The 26,951-nt window shown below is 32.4% G+C and overlaps 1 protein-coding gene across 3 annotated transcripts in view; it reads right to left on the reverse strand.

Moving 5' to 3' along the window:
* The window catches only part of LOC107446586 (Ig-like and fibronectin type-III domain-containing protein 2), a 102,281-nt gene that overhangs the window by 10,959 nt on the left and 64,371 nt on the right, over positions 1-26,951 (reverse strand). For 2 of the 3 annotated variants that reach the window (XM_087161415.1, XM_087161416.1), the window contains exons 7-21: positions 25,854-25,985; positions 25,601-25,756; positions 20,201-20,367; positions 18,113-18,196; positions 16,714-16,994; positions 15,162-15,455; positions 14,235-14,366; positions 12,886-13,075; positions 11,430-11,828; positions 8,645-8,810; positions 6,959-7,525; positions 5,489-5,670; positions 2,848-2,998; positions 2,618-2,746; positions 289-432 (exon numbers count right to left, since the gene is read on the reverse strand). In XM_087161415.1, the coding sequence (XP_087017541.1) occupies positions 289-432; positions 2,618-2,746; positions 2,848-2,998; positions 5,489-5,670; positions 6,959-7,525; positions 8,645-8,810; positions 11,430-11,828; positions 12,886-13,075; positions 14,235-14,366; positions 15,162-15,455; positions 16,714-16,994; positions 18,113-18,196; positions 20,201-20,367; positions 25,601-25,756; positions 25,854-25,985 (3,174 nt within the window). Of the gene's footprint in view, positions 1-288; positions 433-2,617; positions 2,747-2,847; positions 2,999-5,488; positions 5,671-6,958; positions 7,526-8,644; positions 8,811-11,429; positions 11,829-12,885; positions 13,076-14,234; positions 14,367-15,161; positions 15,456-16,713; positions 16,995-18,108; positions 18,197-20,200; positions 20,368-25,600; positions 25,757-25,853; positions 25,986-26,951 lie in introns of all 3 variants that reach the window. The other variant, XM_087161417.1, reaches the window with a different exon arrangement.

Here is a 26,951-nt window from a genome sequence, read left to right on the forward strand (position 1 = left end):
TCTAAATAACTTAAACCAATTTTCACTTCTAACTCGCCAGAATTACTTAATACCATTAATATCTTATGACATACAGCAGATATGAGCTCATAAATTATATAATTTGGTTCTTTTATTAAAAACAAAGTTATCCGTTCGAAAATATTGCCTCACAGAATAAGTTGTGGTAAGCAACTGTGTACTTTCTAACCGGAAGTAGAGCAGGTCAAGAGCTCAAGATTGTTGTATTAAAAATACCATGCATTGAACTATTTAGAGATACCATAATTGAAAAAACCTTGTCCTTACCTTTTCCTTCTTCGAAGCAGCTAACTATTTTGGAAGCGTGTAGTATGCAGAGTTGAGTGTTGATGATGGGTCTTCCCTGACACCACCTGAGACAACTTCTTTGAATCCCATTATCTCTGCAACACTTCCTGTGATCACTTCCGTCTATAAAGAATAATAGTACCTCCATAGAATTTGTGCAACATGGAGATAAGTTTAATGTCTATAAAAGACATTTTGTTTTTACCTTCCAAAAATTAAAGGCCTCTAGCTTTTAGCAATGTTATTTAGAAATGTTATTTTAAAATCAAATTAAATCGAATTATATCAACGTCAACTTGATTTTAAAATTTGCGAAAACATTTGCGGTAGTTGTTGAGGGAGAACAATTCCATTGCATGAGCATGTAGTACATTGTTGCGTTAGCCATTAGACATGAAATTTCCTTACGTACTCAGGACTGAGGTGCAGATGCACGTCATTTATCCATTAATGTCGTTTTAATAACGTTTATTCAATGGTTTCTGAAATGCTTCATCATTGATTTCACAGTTGGTGCGATATTTAAGAAAAAATTTCGTCTTGTTTGGATCCAAACAGTAAAGGGGTTCCTGCAACTCGAGAAGATCGAAGTGAAATGATTATGTCCGTGATGACCATTTGATTCAAAACATATTTGATTGTATACCTGTAAAGAACGTCACTCATGTGTGTTTAACTTTTTATGCTTCTGAATCGACAAATGCTACGATTTACCAACAATGACGTCACTTTCAGGTATTCAATGGGATACCTGCAAGTGATGTAGTCTGGGTATCTCTATCCTGATTGGTTGTTGTAATGTGGCATTTGCTTACTTTAACTGTTCTTTCTGTTCTATTTCGAATAAACCAAACCCGTCAAGTTACAATTCCCGTAAATGACAAATTCTATATTCTTTCACAAACATTTCATCTCTTTCATTATACAAGTAGTATAATCCTTACTTAACACAAAGACAGACACGAAGGCATGTGGACAGACACGAAGACTAAGTAAGCATCGAAGTTGCAAGGTGCACAAAACAAAAATATACTACGGTTATAATAAAATACATAAACAAATAATAAGTCTAAATTAAGTAAAAACGCAGATGAGAAGGAATTCTATTTCAACAAATTCGATGTTTGATACGGCCCTGCATATAATTAACTTCACGTTAATTAACATTCTAAACTTGTGTGGCGAAACTTATCTCAACTTTAACACGCCATTTTGCTTATAAACTATCAGCTGACGCCATAGGTCACATGTGGGGGTATCAGTGATCTACTGCTTGAAGTACAATTACCCAATTATAACAAAAGACAAAATAATATTTAATAACATAAAAATTGCAATAACGGAAATATTAGCAATGATCTACAGTCTGAGGTCGCCTGTCTCCATGCTGGAAAATAAAATGTATCAACAAAGCGCGTGTGATGCGATGTGGAAGCTCTACGAGTGAAAATACATCATACTAACAAAGCTAAATGCTTAATTGCTATCGATGAATGCTGTCATTCTCTAAATATACTAGACAAAACAGGGTATTTTTTTCTCGAAAAAGTATTGTCCCGCAGTGGACTGATCGCTAAGACACGGTTCCCAGCAGATCACCGAGGTCAAGCATCACTGGCTGCGGTCAGTGTGCGGGTGGGTGACCTCTTGGATCAGTCTGCGTAGGGACCGAGGGTGTGCGGTATTGGTTCTCGTTAAACTGCTCTATCGTAAAGTGCTCGACTTCGTATGCAGGTCATCGGGCTACCGAAGCGGGGGTGCCATCCCCTCTGCAGAAGATCAACATGGTGATGGCATGTCTTCGGATCATCCACAGGGATGTTTCCCAGACCGTCGCCAATAGCCCATTGTGCAGCTCTAGTGCGACGTAAATGAACTACAACTACAACATCGAAAAAGTACTTTAAAAAAAATCTTTTAAGGCCACTTTTCGAAAGCTCTTTCGTAACATGAAATAGCGTTGTTTAAATAACAATAGGTTGTTTTTATAACTGCTGTCAGTTGTAAACGTTATCTATGCTGTTAGCTCAAGTTCTGCATAACTTTAGCAACACCCTTTATAAGGCAAAATTAGGAAATTTTATTATTGGCCAGTAACCAGTTGTAGCTTTTCTTAACAGTGGTCACTTTCTAAATTGTGTGTCACTTCATAATATTTTCAGATTCTGATTTATAACGCAATTTGATTCTAAACGCAATGAAAAAGTTAAACGCAATGAAAAGATTTCTTCTTTTGATTCTAAACGCAATGAAAAAGTTTTGTGAACTTAATATTTAAAATATATTCTTTTGAAACGTTGTAACTCACCTGCTGCGCAATACATTAGTTTATCGAGATCTTTGAAGCAGTTTGGCTTGTTGAGAGCTGTTTGTATGTCGATGTCGATATTACAAGCTTCTTGGCATTCGTCACTAACTTTCTTTTCTTGGCAACAAGCTACAAAATATAGACACTTATTATTATTTGTATTAACTTTACACACTTTGCTCCATTTAAAGAAAGTTTCAATGTGTTCGTGAGTTTATTGCACAACTTACCAGATGCATTAGTGTATAGCTTTGGTAAAACATCAACATTTACAAAAACTGTATCTTTGCCGTAGTTGTTTTCAGCGTAGCAGAAATATTGACCTTCATGAGCTGTTGTTACATGTAGTAATGTAAGAGTTGCCAGATAACTGTATTTCTTCTAAAAAACGAAAAAAAACAACAACATAGAATATAGTATTGTTATATAGTTGTGAAATATAGTTGTAAATTATTTTTTAATTTATCTTCACAACTTTGAATTAATAAATAGTATATTTTTTGTTTATTGGCATCACAGAATTTAACCTCAGAATTATTCAATTTGTTTCAAAATTAGTTTTTAAAAAGTAAAGAACTCCTGCAAAAAGCCAGTTGTTAACAGCATAAACAAATGCCACGATTTCCAAGCGTAACGTCGCTTGTCCAATTAATTAACTATAAATAGGTTATATAGTTACTTTTATAATAAGTTATATGTAAGGCTATGCCCGATTAACAGTTGCAATTGATATAATGAATACAAAATTGTATTAGTTGCAACAATTTACACTATTATTGTATAATCTCTTGTGTAATAAACACATAATATTTATTTTGTAACAAAAAATTAAATCGGAATTTGAAAAATAAATTTGTGGAATGAAGTTTCAATGATAACCGAGCAAAATGAGTAAGTATGAGTTTCATTTTAATAGAATCTGACACTTAATCTTTGAAACAAAATCTGTGTGTATACTTAAGAAATATAGGTTCTTTTAATTAAACAATGAATGAGTTTAGAGATGTAGAATGAGTTTATAATAACTTTGATGTAAAATGAGTTTATAGATCAAAACAAAAATAAATACGCCGCAATCCAATTGGTTGGTGAGCGAAATGAGCAGGGTATGGAACCTCCAGTATTTTAAGGAAGTAAAAAAAATTGTTTCTGTTTCCGACGGGAAGCTTAAGGATCCCGATCCAAAAATCTTTTGATAAGTTTATCGTTTGTCAATTGATGGTTGTTAATTGCTTAACGATTGATTTGTTCGATTGATTCGATTCATAATTTTCACGTGAATCAATATTCTAAATATTTCTGTCGGAAAATTACAATGTCAGGAAATACAATTCACGATTTTTACACACTTAGGGAACATTCATACGAAATATGATTTGATCGTTCCACTTTAAGTGCACCAATATAATTTCCGATATCTTAATGTATATTTTACATGACCCATACAGACCTATTCATGCATCCATTGAATCATCCACAGATCGTAATTTCGACCTGAACCAGAGAACGATGAAACTCAATCGATCTAACTCAGTACCCCCAGAGGTATGATTTGTTATTAGAACACGGAGGACTTAGTGATCCGACTGATTTAACTTGCACCAGTCACCACTTACTATACTGAGAGTCTTTAGTAGGTGGGGATCGAACTTACGACCTCTTGGACATGGACCTAACGCCCTACCAACCAGGCTATCTCAGCCTTAGGTCTAGAATTTGTGTTTATAAGTGACAATTCTGGCCACACAAGAGTGCTGAAGTATCAGACACACTAGAAATTGAAGATATTGGCTGTATGCAATGGCCCACATACTCCCCAGATCTGAATACTATAAAGCTCGCCAGGGTTGCCCTTGACAGACTTGTTTCATAGAGAACAAGCCCTCCCTGAACTGTGTAAGAGCTGATAATTGTGTATACCGTAATCTTTGTCACAATATATAATTTCTGATTACCCTGTGTGTGACATGGAATTGCCCAACACCTTTCTTTGAGGTTTATCTAGTGTCACTGTAAGCTTCGAGCATCAGTGTGGTGTGATCATGGGATCACCACAATGTTTACTTTTCCTACTGGGCTGTCTCCAACAGGAGCGCCCTCTTCGTTGCCTTTGCAGGATCTCTAGGGCTCGACTCCTAGCTCGTCTTTAGAGATTCTCGCAACCGCTAGGGAGGGGACGTTATCTTTTGGAGATAGATCAGTATTCCCCGTTGATCTCAGGTGAGCTGTCCCTTTTTTAGAGCGGCGTTTTTTTTTATTCTTATCCCCCTGTGTGCTCTATAGTTAATCTTTTGAATTTTACCTTTTATAAGTTTCTGCAATCTTATCTTCTAATTATTTGATGCATCATAAAATTCTACAAAAAAAAACAACTATTTTAATATGTTAAAGTAAATTTCTATCTACTCCCTGGAGCACACAGGGAGGACCCAGCATCCACGTGGTGGATTTTCCTTTTTTTCTAAATTTGTGAGTCATGTACTAGAAGTGCATGTTATCTAAGAACTAAACCAAATAAAAGATGGATAACCTTTTTTCTACGAAATCCTGCGATTTTTATTTTCAAAGAACTAACTGTCTTCGGCGTTTTTAGAAAGAGGATTTGTCAAACATATTATCTGCAGCTTATCGGATGATAATCTCCAAGAATCCAGACCCGCCCTGATGATTCACATTATGTCTCCTCTTCGAACCTACCCCCCGTGGCAATCAGCTTCATAAAATAAATCATTAAGCATACTAACATATAAAGAAAATTATCAAAAATATTTATTTCATTTAAACAGTAAAACTTTAGCAGATAAGTAAGAAAAAATAATAATAATAATAATAATAATGAATACTTAAATGATTAAAAAATAAAATTCATACCTCTCTGTAGGGTTTCATATTTAAATCATAATCAGAATTTTTTGTCAAAGGTTCTCTTAATTTTCTGTCTCTGTACCATAATACACGAGGTACAGGGTGACCGGTAACCAAACAACGAATTGTTGCTTGACTGCCCTCCTCTGCGGGAATTCTTTTATCCAGAGATTCAACTTGTGGCATGACTTAAAATAAACATAAATAATAAACTGTTTATTAATTATTTTAAATTTACTATTAAAATAAATAAATGACTAATTGTAAAACAATAATGAGGCACAAAAAATGTGGAAAATTAGTGAAAATTTGTTACAAAGTTTTGAATAACAACCACGACATTTGATTACAAAACATGGTATTCAACAAATTACAACTCAAAATATTTTTACCGATTATTATCAAGCAAATTAAATAATTTCTTTCTCGTGAATTGCTTTCAAGTCAACAAATGTATATTTATGAATAAAGCTCAGCAACAAATGTATATTTATCAATAAACCTAAGCAACAAATGTATATTTATCAATAAACCTAAGCAACAAATGTATATTTATGGATTAATCTAAGCAACAAAAGTATATTTTTGAATAAACCTTGTTCAACAAATGTATATTTATGTTATGTTATGTGTTTCGATACTGAGGAACGATCTTGTTTATACTAAAACTATCTTAAGTCCATTTTTGTGCCAATATTTGTGCTTTATTCACGTGGTTAAGCTTTATTCATACATCGTTAAGCTTTATTTATACCCTATCTTCATTTGAAAATGTATACTTCTTATACCTTTATTTGTCCGAGAAATCAGTTCAGGATGATAGAAAGTGTTAAAACAGTTGAGAGTTTTAGCACTATTGTTTTTCACATAATCAATTCTAATACAGTTAATGGTTGCAAATTAATATTTAAACGAGAATGAAACAAAAAGCTACCGAAATCTGTCGAATCCTTATAAAGTAGGTAAAATAAAAGACAATGAAAACCAGTTCGATTTGAATTTGGAGGTGATTCTAATTTCCCTTTTCAACTCTTTCCCTCTTCAATCAAATAGGTTTTGATGTTTTCAGTTTCATCTTCTTCCGAAGTGGTTCATAAGAATTTGAGGGTGATTATGTTTTTCTCTTGCACAATTATTAACTTGCGACTTTTAAAATTTATACTTTATTGACTTCACCCTTGACTAGATTTTTAACTTTCCCACTATATGAGCACGCACCCCATAGCGCACCTCATAACGCACCTCCTAAACCGTTAACTAAAACGACTGTTACATATTCATATGTTCTTCCCCGCAGCAAATGAGACGGATGCATACGAGGCAGTTTGCCTCCTCATTTTATATTAATTGCTCGTCCTGTATTTGTTTAAATTAATTATGGTCGGTTGCCTTTTCCCATATTAGTATACATAAAGGGCTCGGTATAACGGTTTTAGTAAATCTTCTTATAGCAATAAATCTAGAAGTTATACTTACAATTTACTTCTAAAGCTGCGGAGCTTTGAGCACCTGTTCCCAATCCATTATCAGCAAAGCAGTCAACCTTAGTGATATTCCTTTGTATATGAGGAACAACGAGGGCGACATGACTCTGTTGCTGTTGCACCATTAGTTGCCCATTCAGGAACAGAGATACAACTGGCACCGGCATACCAGTTGCAACACACAGCAAAGTAACATTTGACCCTTCTACAATAGGTTCTTGTGGTACAACAACTGGGGGATTCAGGAATGCTGGAATTGCAGGATCTGTCCAAGCTAGCACGGTCTCTGATAGTGGGCTTTCTTGGTGGCCAGTTCTTGCTTGTACAGCTATGGCGTATTGAGTGTTTACCGTCATATTGTTGATGGTGATGTAATTGTGTACCGTTGCCAATTTGCTTTGAGAATCTTCGATGTCTTCTGTTGAATTTACAGGCTGATAAAATACTGTGTAGGTTAATGAAGAGTTAGCTGGGACGTGGAATGGTGAGCGCCAACTCAGAGATACACTATCCATCGTTTGATGAGTTACTTCCAAGGAATGTGGTGGACCTAACGTTGCTGGTGTGGAGAAAAAAAACATGTCATAAAATAGGTTAACTAGATAAAGGATTTTTGGGATACCTATTAACATTTATAATGCTATTTCTATAGAGAAATACTTAGTTTTTCAAGAGTAATAGTTTGCAAAATTAATTAAAAAACGAAGATGTTAAGAATTTTTGACTTACTATGTTCGTCTTAGGAAGCCAGATAATTTTACTCAGAAAATTACCAATATGTTAACAAAGTTCTTCCACAGATAGCGCTTCTGAATTTAAAAAAAAACTATAAAATAATGTTTTACTGCATATCAAACCATTCGAACTAAAATATTTCCACATGCTTTCTTTAATTTGGCAGCAGACTGCATCGCGTTGGGCCTGCAAATATTTTTTTTAATTTTTTATAACCGTCGTTGAACAGCCGACCCAATGTTTTGAGTTTACGGCTACCAGTGTTCAACCCTATAGCCTTGTAATTTTGAACCCAATCCAGAAGACAAGGGAGCTCCTGGATAAAGTATTGGAAAAAATTTGATTTGTCGAAGGACTTTTTATTGGAACTAACTCGCATTTGAGTTACATGGAGATTAAAACCACAAAAACCTTTCCCGGTTGGCCAGTCAGCAAGGGAACTCTAAACCATGATCTGACTACCACTGAGGATATTTTATATCAGCACTGTAGTCTGTGCAAGCCGAATGCGGAATTTGTAACGAACAGCAATCCCTTGGATTCGAACCCTGTTAACCTCATTGGAAGGCGAACACTCTATCCCCTGGGTCACCACGGCTCTAGAGCTGCAAATAGTGGTTAGTGTAGAAACATCATTTGCAATATTGTTGCTAAAAATACCTATACAATATTGTAAATTTTTTTATCCTCAAGCAGCGCCATCTATTGGCCAACTTTATAACTAATTTTGAAACTTAGGCTTGGGGGGAAATTATTCTGAATTCCTTAACAGAACGCCACAAACCATTAATATATTTCAACTCCTATTTCTTTTATTTCATAAATAAAAAATTTCTTAAATTGATCATTGGTAAGTATACAATACTTACAGTTAATGAATAGAAAGTATTTAGAAAAAAATGGCATTTTTTAACATAAATTTTCAGAGAAAAAAAATTCTAACCTTCCACTGTTTCGTTGTATATTTCATCTCTTTCAGGGGTACGGACCAAGAGAACCAGAGACGCCAGCGATGGGCCGAATTCATTCATTGCGACGACATATATGCTATAGTAGGAATCGGGCTTAAGATTTTTCAAGTCAAAGCTAGTATCAGTTGAATTTTCAATCTAGAAATAAAACAACATGTGTTAATGATGGGCATATTCCATAGATGAAGTTTATTATAACTAACTGCTGTGTAATGTCAAAATCTGTTCCCGCAATTTAAAAAGTTCTACTGACTCAAGCTTTTTTCTAAATATTTTCTTCGTAGCATTTCTAAACTGGTATAAAAAAACGACATCACATGAAAACAGGAATTCCAAATCCTATTTATATTGGCCCTATTCCTTTTTTAATGCTGGTGAAGAAAGTGTTTTTTAGATATTCATGGAAAATTTCTTGTGTTTACAGAGATAGAGCTTTCTATGTAATGAGGGCAATTGTTTTAACATTATTTATCACTGCAATTTTACTAAAACATTTTTGTTTCTCATCGTATTTGGCAAAACTTAAATATAGGGAAAAAATTAAGTTATTACTGTAAAACAATCTAAACGAAAGAAACTGGTATTGAAGAATTCAAAGAATAAAGATCATTCGTAAGCCTGTTTAATCTCAATAATGAAAGAACTGTAGAATTATTTTTAACAGAAAAATAGCATCATGAAAAGAGACAAGAGAGAGTTTAAAATCCCTTAACTTAAAATTACATCCTGTTATGTATCTCCTTATTTCGCATACCCTTAGAATAATTAATTATTTTTGAATTTTTAAAAGAGTAAAAAAGAATAAAAGAAAACGTCCATAACGTCTGAACGTCTAAGTTTAGATCTCTTAATATTAATTTTACTTTTTGCGTATTTCACCATATTTTAAGACTTTTTTTAACCGAATTGAAAATGTTTTGCACACAATTATAAAATTCATTTATCCAGAGATAACTCCGGGAAAAATTTTAGTAAAAATTTATTATTTTCTAATAATTTATTTAATAAAAGCCAAACAAATTTTAATTGTAAGGTATACAAATTTTTACGTCTCCTTTGCGTGTGATCTTCCGAGATCTGTGGACTCAGTGACGTCATGAGGAGGGAAATCGTAGCTTCAGTTCTAAGAGCGGAGTGAACTAGCCCTTCTATTCTCTTTAGCCCTGATTTTTAACACCCAAATTCAGATAATTCAACAGATTTTGACAATATTTTCTTTTTGGAGTAAAAATTTGTTATAAATTCCTCATGTACTGTGCGCCAAAAAAGAAAGAAAAAAAACCAACTCTGAATAACTGTTGATCTACCAAAAATTCTCCTTTGAAGTAGCTCTCGCCGCGCCAATCCTCCGATTTTCTCTAGTGACGTCACTTTGGAGCAAATCTCGCACTTTTACTTCAAGAACGGAGCTTTCGGCCTTACTAGCTCTAACTAATATTGGAGCATTTCTTTTTGCGACATATTCTAAGACATTTGTTATTTTCTATAATGACTTTCCTCAGTTTTTACAGTGAATTTACAAGAATTTAAAACTATCATCGAAATGCCAGTTTGCGCGATTGCAACTTGAAAAAATTTTGATAGAAAAACAAGAGGAAAAAATATAATTTTCCGCGTGTTCCCTAAAGTAAATGAACAACTATGTAAAGAATGGATTCCGAAATGACACAGTTAATATAAAACAGCAATACGTTTATTCTGTCGTTAAGAACTTTTATAAAAATTCATTATCTAAATAGAAACCGCCTCTCGTTACTTCAAAAAGAAAGGCAGGTGAAAAAAATGGATAAAGTCAAAGAAAATTAAAATGTAAATAAAAGTGCAAATAAAATATATAGTATATAGTTGGAATTCTCCTAATTTCATAACATATTTTTTAATGTAGTTATTCTTAATATTTATGATTTTTTTTAAAAAATTATACTCTCTTAAATTTAAATATCTATAAATTATACCATCGTAAATTTAAATATCTATAAACAATTGTAAAATTTCTAATGTCATTATGAACCTAAATTATTATTTTGTTTCAGTAATTATCGTTTAAGGTTGATGTTTCCTAATGATAAGGTATGAACAAATTTCTATTAACGGCATATTTTAAAATCGGGGATTCTAAATTTAACTCAACTTATTGTTATAAAAGAATATGTAGATAAAAAAGTGTCGATATGTACTTTCATTTTTCTTAATAAAAGTTAAAACTGAACTTTTTAAAATAAAGTATTTATAGTGTCATTTTCGCCAACTAGTAAAATATTTTTATAAGTTTAAAATGGTATTTTTTAATATACTGGCCAAGAAAGTTTTTTTAAACTATGTTTATGAATGGAAATAATGTGTTAATTACGTAAAGTTTGAAAGCTAATAACCAGAAAAAGTCTGACTTATTTTTACAAAGAGAAAGATGCAAAGTTATCTAATATCTTTGCGTGCGATCTTCCGAGATCTGTGGACACAGTGACGTCATGAGGAGGGAAATCGTAGCTTCAGTTCTAAGAGCGGAGTGAACTAGCCCCTCTATTCTCTTTAGCCCCGCATTGGACCGACCTAAGACTTGATGGCAACCGAATTTCCTACTATCATAAAAAATTGCAAACATCAAAAAATTACTATCAAATGATTACAGAAATCCTAATAATATAGATTAAAAGTGATGATTACACATCGAATACCTTAACTAAAATCATTAAAAGTGGAAAAAAATTTTACGAATTATTAGCATGTAATAAAATAGTAATGATGGCATAATCTTACATATGCATAGTCCAGTGGATGAGGAGGAATTTTTTCGTGAGTTTCAGTATACCGAACTTCAAACCACACTGGATACTCAGTTGTATTATTAAAATTCCACTTGACATGTATCCTTGTTGGTAGGACACTCATGGTGTGGAGATCTTGAGGTGCTTCAGGCAGCATCCCAACACCTTCAGCCATGCACTGGATAATCTTCCCAGCATCCCCTATGCAGGTACTTGCAATGGCTTGTGGGCTCATCTCTATCACAGCAGAACATAAAGGCTGACACTCCCAACGAATTCCCCTTCTTTGACAACAAGAAGTGTGATCTCTCCCACCTGCTCCACAACGGACAAGGATCTCGAGCTGATTGGCACAAGGAATTGCTAGCAGTTGCAAGTCTGACATTTTCATCTGAAAAATTTTTTAACGGGTCATTTAAATGCCAATAAATTGGATTTATTTTAAAGTACTTGTGCGTAATGCCGTCGACCATGTTCGGCAAAATAAAGTAAAAAATGGCGCAAAACAGTACAGTACGAACTCTGGAAAACTACATACCAAATATGAAGTTATTCCATTTGGACGAGTGTGAAGCACTGACATATTTTTCTTGCATATTTCATGTAAAGCATTCCGTTAAGCATTCCGTTAAGCCATTAAACTTCTTGCATAAGCAAGAAGTTTAATGGCTTAACGGCTAATGTAACTGGCATTTGACAAATAAAAAAATATAAAGTTATTCTTTCAAAGTTCTTCATTTAAATATCTTTCTTTTCTCTCGTTATAATATATTGAATTTAAAGCACTTTTGTCGTATAAATATGTATAGTCATATAAACTGTGCCACTAATTGCTTTTTTTTTAATCTTATGTTCTAAAACATTAATTACGAAATTTTTTTTTTCAAAATTAACTTTTTATTCTAATTGGGTACATGAAACTCAAAAAGAAGAAAAAAATCGATGAGATCAGATGGTTCTTTTTTTACCCGTCGTTGAACAGCCGACCCAATTTTTGAGTTTACGACTGCTAGTGTTCAACTCCTTAGCTTTGTAATTTTGCACCCAATCCAGAAGACAAGGGAACTCCTGGATCAAGTATTGTGAGAAATTTGCCTTCGTGGAGAACCTTCTGGTGGAACTAACCAGCATTTGCGTTGCATGGAGAGGAAGACCATGAGAGCCTTCCATGGTTAGCCTGAACAAGGCGGCGTGTTAACGTCACAGCTATTAGACTTGGTTTATTATCACAAGGAATCGATTTGGGTACCTGCATTGGGCTATGTCACAACTGCTGAATCATGGCATCAGCAAATGCCAAGATTCATATAGGTACCCAATTCCCATTAAATATGCACTGGTTACAATATGAAATGATTCTGTGCCAATTTGTCTAAATTTGCGCCAGCTTTTCTGGTCAACGGGATTTAAACGCAAGCACCGTTTTTTAATATTATTTGTGTTCTTACATTATAGGAACAGAGATCCAGGCATGATTTCTTCAATCCTGCGGCAATGCAACAGGCTGTTTCGTTGTATGTTGGAGTGTTCTTCATAATTTTTTCGGTTTTATTTACTTCTGGCGTGGTTGTGAAAACAGCGCGAACTGATCCTCGGCTGAGACCAAATGCATTTTTGGCAGCAACGTAAACCTCATATCTAAATAATAAAAACAGATCATGGGTTAACATAGCAGGAATGTGTTAATGATTAGATTATCTTATGAATATCTATTAAAACTTCTTAAGAGGACGCTATAGCTCTAGAAAAATCGCTCACGGCGAATTCTGCTTCACCTACATTATTTAATTTAAGATTTAAAGATTAGGAAAAATAGGTTCAGATATACCAATAGTAAACCGTGAAATTTCAATGCTCAAAAATTGTTTTCAAAACATCAAAATGCAAACAATTATGGCAAACTCAGGATTATGCAGTGAGGAAGTAATCCTAATGTGTTAGCATTTTGATATTTTGAAAATAAATTTTCCCTATTTTTAACTTTATGGTTAACTCGAGGCTTACCTGAACTCATTTTTCTCTAAACTTTATTATTTAAATAACTAATGAAGGTGGAACAGAATTTGCAGTGAAAAGTTTTCCCCGTGGTATAGCATCCGTTTAAGGCGCCATTTACAGAAAACAATTAATCTCATATTATCTTAGCTGTAAAAATTTAGAAACAAATAGGCTTGAAATTTTTATTAGTAAATCTTAGCTTATTCACTTAGCTATTTTAATAAACATTTAGATTATTAAAACAAATTTAATTTAAATAAATTAAAATTTTTGGTAAATACTGTTTTTCCTTCTTTGCTAAAAAAATAAAATTAAGCAAATTATTGCCCATATTTTATTTAAAAAATAAGTAGTAATTTAATACTAGTATTATATAGTTATATTTTTCGTATAAAACGTAATGCGAGTGTGTTGCAATGTTAAAAAAATATCCTTATAAATCGAACAGATTTTGACCCAAAAATTTCTATTTAATACGAATGAAAAATTACATCGCTTGACAATTTTCCGACCGAATGAATAGCTCCTGAATGTAAGTTAACCATCGCCTGTTTTTCAACAGCTACAACCAACTATTGTTAAACAGGAATATCTCCCTATACGATTGGCAGGTTGGTTATAAATAGCTACACAAAATAATCTGAACTACAGTTACGCACTTATATCCTTAAATTAAAGTTTTAAACTTCACTAATGAATTTTCATTTTTAATTGCAAAAGAAGTAATAAAAGTTTTAATTGCTTAAATGAAATTGAGTGATACGTAAATTAGCAGAACTATGTTATATTAACTAGTTACCTTGTTTGTGGCTTTAGATCATCCAACAAATGGGGTGATTTCACGTCTGTCACGACATTATATTCAATGATTTCGTCCATTGCTACCTCTTTCCAATATAATACATAACCAAGAACACTTTCAGCTAATACACTGCAAAACATTTACTTCATAAAAATGCAAGCTCAAAATTGATCTTTATAAAACAATTCTTCGTTAAAGAAAAAACAATTTGAAACAGTGATTTATTTAGGTAAATATTTCCACGAAGTTGAATAAAATTAGTCTGTTCAATTAAAACTTCTACCACTATATAAAATATTAATATACAGTTAACAAGTGCACAAATACGGTCATTTGCAGAACAGAAATTGATGAATAAAATAGGGAAAAATAAAAGATGATTACCAGTGATTATCACGATGGCTACCACGGTATACCAGTAAAGTAAAATTAAGGATGAAGGATTTTTAATGCGCTGCTCAGAGATGATACATGATTGATAACTAAAGAATTGGCATTATTGTAAATGAAACAAACTTTGAGGGCTACAAGATATGTTGACATAGGTTCAAGACTGGGCAGCAAGCAATGAAATATTGATCCCGGCAAACTGGCATGTTTTTATTAAGTCTGAATTCGAGGAAGCGTCAATTACGGCTAATTTAATCAAAAACAAGCTATATGCTAATAACTCCAGCTACTTTCAATGTTGATCTCAAAGACACTTGAAATTCCACTAGCGTGTGTGTTTTTTCTGTTCGTTGACAGCATTGCCTCTTGTCTAATCTTCACCTACTTTACAAAATTATTCGTTCTAATAAAGATCATGTTCTTTTGCTTGAAATGTGTCAACTGCATTGAAATTTCAAAGAAGCAATGTGAGATTTTATAAACAAAGTCTGATATTACCAACAACAATACCTGAACAGAAACAGGGACACTTACCTTGGAGGACTCCATCTAAGAACAGCCCACCTTGAATGTACCATCGATACCAAGAACTGTTCTGGAGATCCAGGTAGAACTTTGTAGTGCTCCAAAAGACAGTTGCCGTAAATATCTATGTGATCTAAACATATGAAATGGCGGTAATCCAGCTGAGTGATATTGCCACGGCAGAAATCTAGGCAGATCTCAGGCAAACCTCTTTGTTGACAGCACTGACTATGATCCACCCCTCCAGCCATGCATTCAAAAGTAATGTTGACATATGGTGCACACATGAGGACATCCGATAATCTATAGGCAAGCGAATAAGAAGAATAAAATCTTTAACTAATTTATTGCTTAAACAATTAAATAAATTGTATTCTTAATAAATTTTAATTCTTATTTAAAATATTCATATTTTTTGCCATTTAAAAAAATACTATCAATATTTATAAAATAATATATGCTTGGTGTTTGAAAATTCAAAAAACAGTTCGATAGAAATTTTTTCTAGTCTTTTGCACTATTAGCAAATTAGTCGATTTTTAAAACAATCTTTTAAAAATTCATACCCGATTAGCACGAGTTCTTTATCACAGCACAGTATGTAGCGCGAATCCATATTGTTGGAAACGCAGATTCGCGAGAATTATTTCTTTAAAGGGGTAACACAGTACAAATGCTTTTGTTTGTCATGATGGACCGGTATCTAATCAATTAAAAATTTAGATTAAATGATACACGGTGAGCATTTTTTTCAATATCAAGACATAGTTTGTAATATGAATGCCAAATTATTTGAAATTTCAAAAATGTATGCAAGCTTAAACTTTGCAAGCAAAAATTCGTCAAGCAATATCAATCTGATTATGGAATTATAATTACCTTTGTAATGAAATAGGAAACACAAAAAACAACATAATTAACACTAATAAACTTTTGTACTGTACTTTTGATACTATAAGCAAGTATCAGTGCCAAAACACGAAATGAAAAAAAAATACATTCCTCTCCCTTCTATCTTGGCACTTGGGATGATACTTTAGGACTACATATTTTTTAACCATTTTTATTATCGCAAGCATCGTCATCGGTGTCAAAACATAAAATAACGAAAATTATCATCGTGTGTCTGCTATAGTCGATTTTCATGTTAAGTTTTATACTAAATAAAGTATCTGGTTATGATACTTTATTTAATATCAAACAGCGTTTTAATCCCTTCCTTCTCGTTCGAGTGAAAATGACGGGGTGAGGTTTCGCCCTCTATTTCTAGCTCCCGTGATATTTCCGGGCTGGAGTGTTTAGTAGTACCGCACCAATGAGAATAAAACTAATTCATTTCTTTTACCCGGAGAACATTTTATTTCTCATTTTACACACCAGGCGGCAGTACCAGGATGTTTTTAAGGTAATTGTAGATAGTTAGTTTATTTTAAGCTAGATATCAGCACTAATCAAATAAGTGTATTTGTGATTTGTGAAAAAATAGGCACTTTTATGACCGTTTTCTTGAAAATTAACCGATCGCTAAGGGGTTAAGCATCGTTGCCAGAAGATATCTTACTTTGCGTCTTCTTCAGCCGATGGATCACAAAGACTATTGAGACATTTTCCTTGTGGAACACCCTTATCCTCACAGCACTTCGTGATGTTTGGTAAATGAGCAAAATAAATTTCTGAAGTGTTAACTGGAACCGCATCTCTCGAGTCGGAAGACAATGTCAGGGCTCTAACTGCATATGTTGGCATACTAGTTCCATGCGAATTCTCAGATGTCACTCTAACTTCGTACATTGACATAGGCTGAAGACCACTGGCCACGTAGCTGGTTTTATTGCCATCTACCTTCAATTTTTCAAACAAAAAAAAATAATTATTATTGTCAAAATTTTTATATTTTCATCCTAGATGACTAAAATGTGGTGTTTGGTCTCAATACCATCGCAATTCTCATATTGGATATTAATTTTTTCTACTGTTTAAGTGGATTCGATCAGAAATAGTTATTTCCATTTTTTCTAGCTTCTTTTTTTAATTGTTCATCAAAGTTTTAATCACGCTTTTAATTAATCGTTTCATTATTTTAAAAATATAAAAATATATGAAAATAATAAATCAAATATTTCTTGAAAAAGCACGTTTTTTTTTTTAATTTTTCATTAGTTTTAAAAGCTAGTTTTTTTTAAGAGTACCATTCATTAGTTTTACCATTCATTGGTATGTATTCATAGAAATATATATCTTTCTGGCTCACTGTTGGCACAAGAAGATTTTGTCGGTCCATGTGTAAGAAAATAACCTTTATTCGTAGATTTTTTACTGAAAATATTTATATCTTAATTGTTAGTAGTTAGTATGCAAAGTAGTAGAACAGAAAATAATGGTCATTGCCCGAGGTTCACTCATTTCACAACAAGTATTACCGCATGTAAATATATGTGTTTTCTAAAAATTCCTGGGGATCTTCAGTTTTGATCCCTTGAAAACCATGAGAAAAAATGTTTTTGCAAAAATAAAAAAACTTTTTGTTCAATATAATTTTCCTTACGAGCACAGTTCGAAAATTTCAACAAAATAAAAAATTACAAGTACCTAACCTAGCCTGATTTGAAACATTTTTTAAAAATAGTTGGCTCCTAATGTAATTAATCCATAGGTTTATTTAAATAGTTTATTTATGCTATAGTGTTATTATTATATAAATTATCATGTGAATAGATATCAGAACTATAAACTCAAGACAAACAGAAATAAACTAATTCAAGTCCTCATCCAACTGGTTAATGACATTTTGAGAAATCAATTCAATATAAATTAAAGTAATTTATTATGAAAACCATCAAAAATGTCAAGTTTAAGCTCTAATAAAACCAAAATTTCCGCGTCAATTATATTAAAACTCATTTTAATTTTTTATAAGAATGAAAAAGTGTCAGAGTAGTTAAGATGCTAGTTATACTTACAATGACTGTCATGAAAGATTTCACAGACGTTGATGTTCCTAATTTCTTTAATTCTGGTATCTTGCTCATTTTCTTTTGATCTGTCTATATAGAGCACAAAATAGTTAAGGTTATAGTTATAAGTTTATTTAGTACTAATAAACTTATATATACAAGGTGTTCCGCACATCCACCATTAATGTATATTAGAACACTTGAAAAAATAAAAAAGTACTCACACATTGTTGAGTATAAACTAATACTTAGGCGAGATGAAAACAAAACACGGTTTCAATATTCGTCGAATAACTATTGTGAATAGTGAAAAAAAAATTCAAAACCTGTTTGATTTCCTTATGAAACTTGAAAGCATTTCAACCCACCTCTGTTTCCTCTAGCAATCAAGTAACGACTTATTTCGATATTATTATTCTTTTTTCTTTCTCTTAGGGTCTAAATGGTTTTGATTTCATCGAGAAAGTATCAATGTACGACTTTTTTCGACCTTCTAAATTTAACTTAGAATTCTGAACAATGCACAACTTTTTTCGACCTTCTAAATTTAACTTAGAATTCTGAACAATTCACAACTTTTTTCAACATTCCAAATTTATTTTTTTACCAGAATTTAGCGTTATTTAAATGTAAAAACTTTTTCGAAACAATGCAAACAACTTTTGTAATTAAATTTTTGGAGCTAAAATTTAAAGAAAAAGAAAACTATGACGTCTTGCTCGCTCGATTGAAATTATAAAAACCATGTTAACTCTTTGCGCAGATGAGACACAGGTGTCCCTTTTATTTTTTGACGTTCTAATTACAAGCAAAAATGTATTTTGGTACTTTTTAATTATAAACAATTTTTAATTATAACAGTCTAATAATCTTTAAAAAAATCTGTCATATTCTCGGAATTTTATTTGCTCTAAAATATAAAATCCAAAAAAAGTAGCTTCACTTTTTTTTTCATTGATATTCAAAACTTTATCAATAATTGATTTTGTAAATTAAAGAAATTTCAAAGAAGAATTACTATTTCTCTTATATCTTAATAACTACAACGAGGAGAAAATTTGAAAATTTACACTTAGTTGTAGTGTATTGATGTGATTGTTTGGAAGTGAGCCATGTTTGTAACATTTTCACTTTAACGCCGAAAAAATACCAGTGTTTCATACTGTATTTCTTAACCATAAATGATTAAAATGCTAAATATAATGTTTTTTTACTTAATTATATTATACATATAAAAAATATAATATTTCACAGTATTATATTTTTTGCTAAATATAACATTTTAGACCTAAATTATTACAAAACAATGACAAAAGTGTAAAAATTCGTTTAATAAAAATTCTGCGTCAAAGGATAATGACCTGAAATAATTTTTATTAGTGAAATATGCTTTAAAAAAACTTACTACCGTAAAGAATTTGAAAAACAAAAAGTATTTCTTAAATTAAAACAAAAACTTCATTTTCAGGATTTTTATCGAAATTTTTTTTTTAATTTTGACCAAAATATACATATAAAGTATCTTCCAATATTTTAGTTTTAGGATAAATTTAAGCAGCATGCTATACTTTAAACAATTTCAAAGTTTTAACTGAATAGACTTGTTAGATTTCGAGAAATCTTGCTTGCAAAATGAAAAATTTTGATTGAGAAAAACAAATTTAAAAACAAAACTTGAATAAATAACAAAATATTTGTGTTTGCAGATGATTCCAGATTAAAAAATAGTTGTTAATTTCTATTTTTAATCGGCAAGATTATTTATTGTTTTTTATTTTATTTAATTTCATTTCATTTTATTTTACTTATTTATTATTTTGCTGAAACTTGAGAAGTTTTTTGAGTATTACTTTATACTTGATGTCAAATTATTCAGAATAAAACCTATCATAACAAAAAGATCTTCTGAGACCTAATTAGAAAAAAACCTTCTTCACTCTTTAAATACGATGTCTTATGTGTATCTCCTTTCTCTTCTTTTTGACAAGGTTTTAAAAAATGCTTGTATGAAACACTCTGCATGATTTTTTTTTCAGTTGCAACTATCAAAACTTTTGAAAAAATAGGCGTTCAAGAAATCCAATTTTTACTTACTGATCCCAATTCCATTTCTTGTGCATCACTCAATTCCTTTATCAACGTAAGATTCAAATGATATCTCTCTACTGGTACATCTTGATGGGGTGGAATCCATTTGACTTTGAGCTCAGATTCCGAAAGGGCTTCCACGGTTAGCTCTTGCGGAGGTCCTGGCAGTAGCTCTATTTTAAAACGAAAAAAAAGGAATTTATTTTTTATTACTAACTAAAAGAGATAATAAAGAATAAACATAAATTCTATCATTTTAACAAGTTTATATATACACTTAGAACACTTCAAACACTTATTGGTTTCCAACTATCTGTCGTAAATACGAAACATGTAGGACTCAATTGAAGGTATACAAATTATACCCCAAGCAATGATGCATCATGGCATATTCATTTTTGATTTCAATGGTTCAAAGGATTGCAATTTGGAAAATGTGGTCCCAATTGTTTTGTCAGGAGCCCCCTTTTGCTTATTAAATTATATCATAAAAACTTTTAGGCAGATGGAGTATATAACGCTTCCGAGCTCTGAGATTGAGTCTCTGCGTCTGAGTTGAGAGAGAGAAAGAGATATCCGTTAGCTGCAGACAGGATTTGACCAAAGGGCCACCGGTTTGGTCGTAAGATGCCCCAAACATCATAGTTGTTCAGTGCACCAAAAAAAGAGAAAAAAAATGGACCACCCTTTTATAACTTTCGATCTAATGATTGGATTTTTATTTCCTAAGACTCAATCTTAATGTCTCAAGAGGGTGACCTGAAACATGCTAATTAATAAGCACAGGCGATATTTTAAGATACGAAATCAGACGCAAAAATGTATTTTCTCTGAGTAAACATACTTTTTTTTGACGAATTTTTTCTTCTGATCCCCGAAAAATAGGGCGTAGCCGCAGTTTGGGAAAAATGGTCCCAACAGTTCGGTTAGGCGAGTGCTACAAGGTTTGGATCCTTTAATGTTCATTTAATTTTTGCGTTATTATATATTGCGTCCATATTAAAGAAGCAACACAGCGGACACTTTGTGAATTGTTTTGAATTTTTTGAAAAAAGCGAGCCTTTTAAAACTGGTTTCATGTTAAAATATGTGCGTCAATTTTTTTGAAAATGTCCACATTTGTCCAAAAGTGCCAAAACATGATATTTCCACAATCCAAATTAAAGAAGCAATACAGGGGACACTTTTTGAATTGTTTTGAATTTTTTTTAGAAAAGCGAACATCTTAAAACTGGTTTCATGATAAGATATGTGCGTCAATTTTCTTGAAAATGTCCACATTTGTCCAAAAGTGCCAAAACATGATATTTCCACAATCCATATTAAAGAAGCAATACAGGAGACACTTTGTGAACTGTTTTGAATTTTTTTGAGAAAAGCGAACCTCTTAAAACTGATTTCATGATAAAATATGTGCGTCAATTTTCTTGAAAATGTCCACATTTGTCCAAAAGTGCCAAAACATGATATTTCCACAATCCATATTAAAGAAGCAATACAGGGGACACTTTGCGAATTGTTTTGAATTTTTTTTAGAAAAGCGAACATCTTAAAACTGGTTTCATGATAAGATATGTGCGTCAATTTTCTTGAAAATGTCCACATTTGTCCAAAAGTGCCAAAACATGATATTTCCACAATCCATATTAAAGAAGCAATACAGGGGACACTTTTTGAATTGTTTTGAATTTTTTTGAGAAAAGCGAACCTCTTAAAACTGGTTTCATGATAAAATATGTGCGTCAATTTTCTTGAAAATGTCCACATTTGTCCAAAAGTGCCAAAACATGATATTTCCACAATCCATATTAAAGAAGCAATACAGGGGACACTTTGTGAATTGTTTTGAATTTTTTTGAGAAAAGCGAACCTCTTAAAACTGGTTTCATGATAAGATATGTGCGTCAATTTTCTTGAAAATGTCCACATTTGTCCAAAAGTGCCAAAACATGATATTTCCACAATCCATATTAAAGAAGCAATACAGGGGACACTTTTTGAATTGTTTTGAATTTTTTTGAGAAAAGCGAACCTCTTAAAACTGGTTTCATGATAAAATATGTGCGTCAATTTTCTTGAAAATGTCCACATTTGTCCAAAAGTGCCAAAACATGATATTTCCACAATCCATATTAAAGAAGCAATACAGGGGACACTTTGTGAATTGTTTTGAATTTTTTTGAGAAAAGCGAACCTCTTAAAACTGGTTTCATGTTGAAATATGTGCGTCAATTTTCTTGAAAATGTCCACATTTGTCCAAAAGTGCCAAAACATGATATTTCCACAATCCATATTAAAGAAGCAATACAGGGGACACTTTGTGAATTGTTTTGAATTTTTTTGAGAAAAGCGAACCTCTTAAAACTGGTTTCATGATAAAATATGTGCGTCAATTTTCTTGAAAATGTCCACATTTGTCCAAAAGTGCCAAAACATGATATTTCCACAATCCATATTAAAGAAGCAATACAGGGCAGGGCTCGAAAAACAGCCCGTCCGCCCGTCCTCGGGGGTCAAAAATTCCCCGAGGACAACGAATTTCTCGAATGCGACGTCCGCATGGACGGCCATTTTCCTGGTAATTGACATTCTAGATAACTTGCCTTTGTCACTTAAATTATTTCATAAAGGAAATAAATTATTTCATAAACGAAATACTAAGTTACTACTAGTAACCTAGTATTTCTTTTATACCTGTATATTGTATTTCTAGCATTTGTAATCCTAGTAACAACGTATTCATTAAGCAATTTATATAAATGTTTGTAATAAATAAGAGAAAATTATATTTTTATTTATTTAGAAGCGACGGGTTAGTTTAAAAGGAGGACGGGTTCATTGTTGGACAAGCCGTCCTCGGGGACGGGTAAAATTTCTGAGTTTTTTCGAGCCCTGATACAGGGGACACTTTGTGAATTGTTTTGAATTTTTTTGAGAAAAGCGAACCTCTTAAAACTGGTTTCATGATAAAATATGTGCGTCAATTTTCTTGAAAATGTTCACACTTGTCCAAAAGTGCCAAAACATGATATTTCCACAGTCCATATTAAAGAAGCAATACAGCTGCCATTTTGTGAATTTTTTAAAGTTGTTTGAAAAACCGAACCTCTTAAAACTGGTTTCATGATAAAATATGTGCGTCAATTTTCTTGAAAATGTCCACATTTGTCCAAAAGTGCCAAAACATGATATTTCCACAATCCATATTAAAGAAGCAATACAGGGGACACTTTGTGAATTGTTTTGAATTTTTTTGAGAAAAGCGAACCTCTTAAAACTGGTTTCATGATAAAATATGTGCGTCAATTTTCTTGAAAATGTCCACATTTGTCCAAAAGTGCCAAAACATGATATTTCCACAGTCCATATTAAAGAAGCAATACAGCGGCCATTTTGTGAATTTTTTAAAGTTGTTTGAAAAACCGAACCTCTTAAAATTGGTTTCATGTCAAATATGTGCGTCAAATTTTTTGAAAATGTCCACATTTGCCCAAAAGTGCCAAAACATGATATTTCCACAATCCATATTAAAGAAACAGTACAGGAGACACTTTGTGAATTGTTTAGAATTTTTTTGAGAAAACCGAACCTTTTAGAATTGGTTTCATGTTAAAATATGTGCGTCAAATTTTTTTAAAATGTCCACATTTGCCAAAAAGTGCCAAAACATGATATTTCCACAATCCATATTAAAGAAGCAATACAGGGGACACTTTGTGAATTTTTTTGAGAAAAGCGAACCTCTTAAAACTGGTTTCATGATAAAATATGTGCGTCAATTTTCTTGAAAATGTCTACATTTGTCCAAAAGTGCCAAAACATGATATTTCCACAGTCCATATTAAAGAAGCAATACAGCGGACACTCTGTTAATTTTTTTAAATTTTTTGAAACAAGCGAACCTTTTAAAACTGGTTTCATGTTAAAATATGTTCAGTCAAATTTTCTGAAAATGTCCACATTTGCCCGAAAGTGCGAAAACATGATATTTCCACAGTCCATGTTAAAGAAGCAATGCAGGGGACACTTTGAGAAGCAATACAGCGGACACTTTGTGAATTGTTTTTAATTTTTTTGATAAAAGCGAACCTCTTAAAACTGGTTCCATGATAAAATATGTGCGTCAAATTTTTTGAAAATGTCCGCATTTGTCCAAAAGTGCCAAAACATGTTATTTCCACAGTGCATATTAAAGAAGCAATACAGCGGACATTTTGTGAATTGTTTTAAATTTTTTTACCTCTTGAAACTGGTTTCATGTTAAAATATGTGCGTCAAATTTTTGGTGAATACCCTCATTTGTCCAAAAGTACGTAAAGAATGTCCTTAAATCAGATCTTTTTTAAACCAAAACATGATATTTCCACACATTATTAAAGTCCTTGCACCAAAACATGATTTGTACAAAAGTGCTCAACGTAGGGGGTTAAGGGGAAAACCAACTTCTCGAAAGCTGTTAATAAATTGATAAGGGTGATGGGAAAACTGACATGAGTGTTATTAACGTCTAAATTGAGTAAAAATTTAAAAAGGTAGGCAAAAATTTAAAATGGACAAGACTTTAAAAATTATAGTATGGTTAGGAAATATTATGCTTTTTGGGGTGAGTGGAGGAGTTCACCTCTCGAGAAGATGTAAATATATATTTTTTATGTATATTACTAGATCTCTAACGAGGATGGTTTATTAATTTAAAACATCTATTAACTATTTTCCTCCGTTGAAGTACTGAGAGAGATGTCATTTCCATGCTATAGTCATTATACCTGTATTTATAGTCATTTTATTTATATTTCCCTACGGGCACGTTGTAGTTACAGAATTCGTAGTACGTTTCTTCTAGTTTTTAATTATGAATAAATAAATAAATTAATATATTTTAAATATAAATTTTCTATCTACATATTCCATTTAAATTTTCTATCTTAAGCCGAAAAAAGAATTGCATTTTTCCTGGAAAAGAGACAAATTTCGCGCACAAACTTTTGGTCGCAAAATGCGGATTCGTAGCACTCCAAAAAGCACAAATCTAAAAATAAAAAAAAATTACCAAAAAATAATTAATTAAGAAAAAAAAATTCCTTCAATTTTTCCAGGTAACATACATTTTTAAAATTTTTTCGCCTAGTGGGTCATATAATTTGGTTTTCTTAAGTTTTTTTTCCAAGTACAAATGATTATTTTTTAAATCCAGGATGTGATTAACATTTTAAAAAAAGGTTCTAACTCAAAGCATCAATAATTGTGTAGTTTGAAAACAAAATGTGCTGTGTTTTTGAGGACAATATTTACGTTTTCGAAAAAACAAACCCTGGTGAATAAAAGTCAATTTGAGGTGCTGGTGAGCAGAACAAACTGAACAATGGTCTCCTAGTTATTAAAAAAAAATTCTTAAACTTGCTTACCTATTCCTTCAGCAATGCAAGACAGAGTAGGAATAGTATGATCCATGCAGGAATAATGTTGCAGTACTGTAGACAAACCATAATCACCGGAACAAACTGATCTACACACTTCAGGTATATTTTGCTTCTCACAGCAAGGCATGTGGTTCCGACCATCTGTAAATATAAGACACGAAATATTCTCAAGAAAACTACTCTCATCATGTACGAGCTGTAATCAGTTATTCAGTAACTTTTATTTCGTTCGAAATACCTGTCAGACACCTCGTAATCACTGGTAGATGGTCCATGCATTGCCAGGGGTTCGGGTGTCCGCCCATTATCACAGACTGTAAGCTGCAGAAGTCTCTGCAATTCGCAGGAACTCCATGGTTAACACAGCAATCTAAAAACAACATAAAATTTATAATATCGTATCTTAAACCTGGCTTTTACAATTTTTTCGGCTATTGAACCCTAAATGATAAACCATGGGACGGAACCCTTCTTTAGGCGGAACCCACTACTTAATGAGTAAAATAATGGACAGTTATCACAAACTGTAAGCTGCAGAATTCTCTGCAAGACTCAATCACTTCATGGTTAACACAGCAATCTAAAAACAGCATAAAATTTATAATATCGTATCTTAAACCTGGCTTTTACAATTTTTTCGGCTATTGAACCCTAAATGATAAACCATGGGACGGAACCCTTCTTTAGGCGGAACCCATGACTTAATGAGTAAAATAATGGACAGTTATCACAAACTGTAAGCTGCAGAATTCTCTGCAAGACTCAATCACTTCATGGTTAACACAGCAATCTAAAAACAGCATAAAATTTATAATATCGTATCTTAAACCTGGCTTTTACAATTTTTTCGGCTATTGAACCCTAAATGATAAACCATGGGACGGAACCCTTCTTTAGGCGGAACCCACTACTTAATGAGTAAAATAATGGACAGTTATCACAAACTGTAAGCTGCAGAATTCTCTGCAAGACTCAATCACTTCATGGTTAACACAGCAATCTAAAAACAGCATAAAATTTATAATATCGTATCTTAAACCTGGCTTTTACAATTTTTTCGGCTATTGAACCTCAAATGATAAACCATGGGACGGAATCCTTCTTTAGGCGGAACCCACGACTTAATGAGTAAAATAATGGACAGTTATCACAAACTGTAAGCTGCAGAATTCTCTGCAAGACTCAATCACTTCATGGTTAACACAGCAATCTAAAAACAGCATAAAATGTATAGCATCATCTTAAACAATCATTTCACTATTTTTTTTGGCTACGGAACCTTAAATCATTAGACCATACCCATGACTTTGCAAAATCATGTTCAGTTGAGATCGCT

Source organism: Parasteatoda tepidariorum, chromosome 4 (genome assembly GCF_982258835.1).
Source record: "Parasteatoda tepidariorum strain Cologne lab strain chromosome 4, Ptep-v5.0, whole genome shotgun sequence".
NCBI lineage: Eukaryota > Metazoa > Arthropoda > Arachnida > Araneae > Theridiidae > Parasteatoda > Parasteatoda tepidariorum.